Genomic DNA, 6,658 nt, shown 5'->3' on the forward strand with positions numbered 1-6,658 from the left:
TGTATAACTATTATCAGACCGACCCTCGCGGCCTCGAAACACTACCGGCCCACTGGGAAAAGTCCAGACTCTCCCAATTGCCACTCCGCTCCTGCCCTCACCTGTATTTTATATTTCTTTCATGTGATTTGTATTTATGTGTAAAATGAATAAACAAATGCTCATTTTTACAACATATTTCTCAGAGGAGGTACATACAGGATTCATGTGGATTAGAGCACATTAGTCAAAAGTTTATACTCCGTGGTATCAGCTTTGGTGAATGTATTTTTGCTAATTCACAACAACAAGCTACTGTTTCAGGTTGACCAGACTGGTCAAGGTCAGCCAATTACAACAGAACACAAAACAAACTTGAGGCCACTGAGTGACCCTGAATATCTTTATAGCAAAAACTCAGAAAAACTCTCTTTTATTAATGAGACTTGAGTAGATCAAAGATGTACTCGCAGTGACAAACAAACCAGCAACATCCTCGGGTCTGCTCTCTGTGCAGAACCAGGAGGATTTGTTACGCAAACTTAACTCTATATTGAAGTCTTCTAAGTCAGAAAAAATATAATTTATTCATTACCATCAAAGATACAAAAAGACACTGTATTTAATCAGATTTCAATCACACCGTCTCACCTCTCGCTGTGGGCTACAACTAGATTCTTCTCGTATAAGAAAAGAGCTAATCCTCTGTCGGTGTTTGCGATGCGAGCCAGAACATCAGCGATGAGAGTCAGTGTTGCTGAAGGAGATTTTAATTTGGCCTGCAAACCGTGGAAAATAAACAGACAGAATTACCCAGCTGCTTCAGAAACAAGTAGAATCCCAGGAGGGATGAACAGATATTCAAATTAGAAATATCATTAAACTTTGGTAATGATGGAACTAAGAAAAAGCTATTGTATTTATTTTTTATAGGCGATGCTTCTACAATTTCATAAGGCTGACCAAACTGACAAAAACGATCCTGCTGTGACAAGTTAACAGCTGCTCTTTTGTGTCCTAACATGATTGTAACAAACATTTTAGGACTAAGGGCTAAAAGGCCGAAGCATTTTTAATGACTTTTAAAGCTGCCGTAGTCTAATATTTTGTGTCACAGGGAGACATTTTTAAATCTGACCATTTCAACACCAGAGAAAAATTAAGTATTCAACGTCTTGCCCAGATTCAAAACTCAGCAGTTTGTAGCAGTCCTTGAAATATAATTTAGATCACTAGGAAGCTACAAACCAACATATTTGTGATATATAAGGGTCAATGGCAATAAGACAGGCTTGTCAAGGTGCTGTCATTACAATATATGATTGGACTTTATGTTATTTTTAACATGGGGAGTAGTTTGCCTATTGACGAGCACTAAAAGCATGTATCAATTTTGTATTTATTAAACTATGAATCATGTTTGTGGTATGTAGCTGCCACCAATATGTGGTATATTCTACTCATATCTTTATTAAAACAAATGTGAGTGTATATGTGTGTTTAGTGTGAGCGTTTCACCTGCTGTCCATTGAGCAGAGCTATAACAGGAGCCAGCAGTGTCTCTATTACAGGGGTCTGGTAGAGACACTCTGCAGCGCACTCCGTCCTCTCACACAGCATCCACAGCACCTCCATCGCCAGACAGCTGGGCGACAGGGAGTCTGAACACACAAATATTTAACTGAATTACATGCATGTCAATACATCTTGCAATATTTTTATCCTTTGAAACTGACACTAAGCTCATTGTCCTGCTTGAGCCCCATTTGTCGATAACCTGGGAATCAAATTTCTAATGATGGTCCTACCAACGCTGCTGGACACTCGTGGGGTTTTCCTGCCTGGATCTGTGATTTTTCCATTTATGTACTAAACACATAAAACATTTAAACACTGTCATTGTGAGTGTGTTTAAACCTGGACCGATGCTTTTTTTTGCTTTTATGTAGAGTATCAATCTGATCACCCAGGACACAGGTTCATACAGGCATCTATGAGGACCGTAAAGGTGATTTTTAAACCAATCTTACACAGATAAAATTACTGACAATATTTCACATGGTAGAAAATAAATATGTACATTTACTCAAATAGTTAAGTATAATTTTGAAATCCTTGTACTATACACAAGCATTTCCACTGTATGCTACTTTATACCTCTGCTCTACTAGGGAACTGTTGTACTTTTTACTTTATTTTACAAACAAAACACATGATCAGTTTATGAAATGTGAGACCACAACTTTAATTAAGTTTTGTTGGTAATAGCTCTGTACCAGTGCTACTTACTTCTTACTGAGTACAGACACCTCCTGCGGTGAGTAGGTACGCCCACTTAAAACACCTGCGTAACTGTGACTCTTACATAGCAGCTTAATGCTGAGAAAACTGCTCTAAAAATGTCCTTGTTAACATGGATAGGCTAATTGTACTGGATATACATATTATTGAAACCCTGATCACTTTTAGTAAACTACTGTGCCACTGCCCGACGGAGGACAGCCACGATCCAGTGGCAAGCCCACGGCCAGAGCATAATTCCCCGGCAGTCCCCAAGTCCCGCACACCAGACCAGCAAGCCGCGGCGTTATACAGCGGGTTCAATCGTAGCAATGGTTGCGATTGTGGCAGAAAAAAACATTGTGACAAGAGGATTCTAAAAGAAGTCAAGATGGCGCGCAGCAGACTTTTGCTCTGCACGCTCCATCCCTGCACCACTTTTAATGTCTGTGTCTTAATCAGTTGCATGTTTTCATACAAAATTAGCTTTACACACAACCTTATCAGAGCTGAACATTTCATTACTGGAGTGTTAGAGCCTACATTTTATGTAGTCTTGATTTGGATGGTCACTTCCATTTAAAAAGGTTGTAAATATAGTTCTTTAAGTAAATTGTAGCATACGACAGTCAACTTTAATCAAATAAAACTATAATAAAACCAACAACAACAAAATTCCCCACATCATAGTGGCTAATGAAAATGAAATGCATACAAAAACATATTTTAAGTGACCAAGACGTATAAATATACACATATGCATGCGATGATCATGTCAAGCAAATGCTAAATTAGAGTACCGGCACCTTTTTTGGTCCAATTCAGGCACTGCCCTGTACTTTTACTTGAGTAAAGTGAGAACTATGAGTAGTTCTCCCACCACTGTAAAACTTATAATAAAATATTTTGGGAACATTCATCATCACTGGGAACAATAATTAAGTGTTCGAACATTAACTAAGTGGCATTCTTTTTGTGACAGGGTATTTTTATTTAAATATCACACACACACACACACTTCAGAAAATACTCTCACAAGAGGTGCAGGTGATCTTCATCCGACTGCAGGTAAAATATTAATATAAATCTATGAACTGTTCAGCATGACTCTGCAGCAGCCAAAGGAGACGATCTTCCTCTGACAATGTCAAAGTAGGGGACAATATTGATTACTGGCAGGAAAGTTGCTGCAGTGTAATTCATGAGAATGAATGGGGCAATAAAGCAATGTCTTCCAGGAAGCAACCACAGTATGGCGTGACTCGGTACAAGGTTGAGAGACGAAAGATATGGTCTGAGGACTGAGGAATGCTCTTAGGCCTCATAGGGAGGGTCAATGTGTTCCTTCACTCCCCAATCTCAGACTCACAGGCTGCACAGAAAACAGGGAGGAAGCCAAAACTCCTTGCCGTAGGTTATTTCCGTGTATGAGTGTGTGGGGCCTCACCTGTGTGCAAGGCGTCACTGTGCGGAGGTTTGGGGTGTTGGTAGATGATGTTAATTAGGATGACAACTAGGTCTGTCAGGTTGACTGGATCTGAAACAGGACATGATAAATAAGTAAATCAGTCTGGTTACTCTGTGTCTAGACATGGACAGTAAAAATAGTCGGTACTGCTGGGAAGGAAATGGTCAGTCCAGTTTTTGTGACCTTAAAAACAAGGATCATCTTTGTGCACAGTTGGCTTAAAATGTTATGTCCAGGTTGAGTTTTAGTATCTAGTGTGTTTTAAAATTGCCTGCTATCAACATAAATTCTTCAAAATCAAATGCTTGTACTTTAACCGAATGTAACTGAGACAAATCAAATTGAAAGAGTTAATGCTGGAATGAATGAAGTACTATCCATCCATCCATCCATCCATCCATCCATCCATATACACTATATTGCATGTTATTACAAGCCTGTCTAAAGGGACTTCATATACCTTAACACATACTTCATAATACAGCTGAAACAAGTAGTAAATTAACCAATTTGTCAGTTAACGTAACATTTATTTACAACCACTTTAATAAATCGATACATTGTTTAATTTGTCAAGCAAAAATGTCAAACATGCTGGTTCCAGGTTCTCAAATGTGAAGATGTTCTGCTTTTCTAAGATTGTTCTCTCTTTATAAATTGAATAATTGGGGTTTTGGACTGCTGGACAAAACAACCAATTTGAAGACATTTCTTTAGGCTCTGGGAAATATTTCTCAGTATTTGTTATTTGTAGCCTCAAAAACTACTCACTGACCACTGATGGTCAGGTAGGATAGTGGACTTCAGATTCTGGCTGTGACATTACTGAAAACAAACAGTAATGTCTTAACTGCTGGAGACATTAAGAAGTGTGTGAAGTGATTGCAACCTTTGGCACACTCTGCATTGTGATCCCAATGTAAAAATATGACAAAATACATCACATTTCAATCTCTTTTAGCTGGTTTTGTGTGCATCTATGAGAGAGCATCAACTCTTTCAGGAACAGTAAAGTGATAAAATGTTATCAATTTTCACCATGGCAAAGTTAGAAAATAAGGCCTTGGAGATAAAACAAAAAGTTGTGTGGACAACATTCCAATCAAAAAATCTAAATTGCAATAGAAACTTGTTTTAGGAACTGACACATTATGACACATATGGGTGACAAACTGATCTACGTGCCCACGTTAAAAAGGTGTGGAGACTCATACTGAGGCCTCCACCCAAAGAGTGGGCCTTATGAGCAATATAAACCACCCTAACGTCAATGATTTGCTTGCCTCCAGACTACCCTGGAATAGGAGTCATTACTGGTTAGTGTTACGAGCGGTGACAGCAGACGATAACTCTGCTTTAATGGTTCACTTACGTATAATTTACGCCATTACATAAGTTTATTATTGATTAAAAAACAACAGGGAACAAAGATACTACACAGGAGGATGGGAGGGAGTGGTACCATGCACAAACTGATCAGACACATTCCTACATGCGATTATCTGCTGTAAAGACTGGACGGATAATCTTGTTGAAGTATTACTAAAAAAGGACAGATACCTGCACAGGGCAACAAACTATAAACATATTTTCCCCTTTAACTCCACGTTACTCATTTGAACCATAAATAAATTCCTTTGAGTCCTGCAGCTGCCAACAATTGACAATATAACGTTTACATGCCATTTACAGGGGTTTAGACATTAAAAGGAATAGTTTGACATATTGAGAATTATGCTTAATCGCTTTCTGCCGCAGAGTTAGAGGAGGAGATCAATCCCACTCTAGTGTCTCTACGCCGGTAAATATGAAGCTACATGTACAGCCAGTTAGCTTAGTTTAGCACAAAGACTGAAAACAAGGAGAAATAGCCACCAACATCTAGCATGTTATTTTGACAATTTTACATGGGGTTACATGCTATCATGGACTATTTCTTGGCCAGATTAAACAAACGAGAAATAGTGCGTTAATAAATTAGTTTTAGAGTTGCAAATAGTTAGATAGTAGATAGTATTTTTGTTACGTTTGAACAGAGGCAGACTAGCTCTCTCCCCATTTCTATACTGCGTGTTACGCTAAGTATGCTGAATGTAGCTTCATATTTAATACAGTTTTGAGAGTTGTACCCAGGAACTGAAGTTAACTTTTTTGGCCACCAGCTACTGTGGCAGGTGGATTTTAAAATCCACTAGCTACACAGGCTTTTTACCAGCCAATTTTTTTGCCTCATAAAAGGTGAAATACAGGAAATACACAAGCATCGTTCTTGAACTTGTTAAGAATACACATTTAAGTGCTGTCAAGTTATTAATGAAATAAATGTAATTAATGACTCTTATCAAACATGTTTATCTTTTTATTTAATGATTTCCCCTGTCAGAGACAGTCCTTTTTAGCTCAAATCCAAACAAATGGCGGACTTCGTTGAAAAGAACAACAATGGCAAAAAAACAACTCAGAATCACTCAATTCTCATTGGCTGCCAAGGTGGCAGGTAGATTGACAGTTTTACCCGACAATGGCAAAATTCACCTGCATTTGGCGCGTGGTCGGGTGTTAACTTCAGGCCCTGGTTGTACCAGTCTTCTCGTCTAACACTGCCAGACAGCGATTACTCATATTTCCCAAAAAGTCAAACTACTGTATTCCTTTTACTACAGTAAAAACCTTATACCGCTACTAGTAAGACACATATGTAAGAAATTAAATGTTATACCCCACATGCTTTTTGACAGAGGTTTAAAACTGTTGACAGAACAGTGTAGTACTGTACCTTTGCACTTTCTCACTCTGATGGGAAAGAGCTTTCTGCCATTAATGTAGATGAGGAGTTTCCCCAGGACACACAGCGAGTGGACAAAGAAGGCATATTCAAGTTCTTTTCCTGTGTAAACACCCCTCTGGACTGAACCTGAAACATTAACAGAA

At 38.5% G+C, this 6,658-nt stretch overlaps 1 protein-coding gene across 1 annotated transcript in view; it reads right to left on the bottom strand.

Annotated features, from left to right (window-relative positions):
- LOC144533806 (protein broad-minded-like) overlaps positions 1 to 6,658 on the bottom strand; it is a 99,651-nt gene that overhangs the window by 62,038 nt on the left and 30,955 nt on the right. Inside the window, 4 exon segments of the mRNA XM_078275372.1 lie at positions 631 to 758; positions 1,498 to 1,640; positions 3,707 to 3,796; positions 6,504 to 6,641. Of these exon segments, the coding sequence (XP_078131498.1) occupies positions 631 to 758; positions 1,498 to 1,640; positions 3,707 to 3,796; positions 6,504 to 6,641 (499 nt within the window).

This window comes from Sander vitreus, chromosome 18 (genome assembly GCF_031162955.1).
Source record: "Sander vitreus isolate 19-12246 chromosome 18, sanVit1, whole genome shotgun sequence".
Classification (NCBI taxonomy): Eukaryota; Metazoa; Chordata; class Actinopteri; order Perciformes; family Percidae; genus Sander; species Sander vitreus.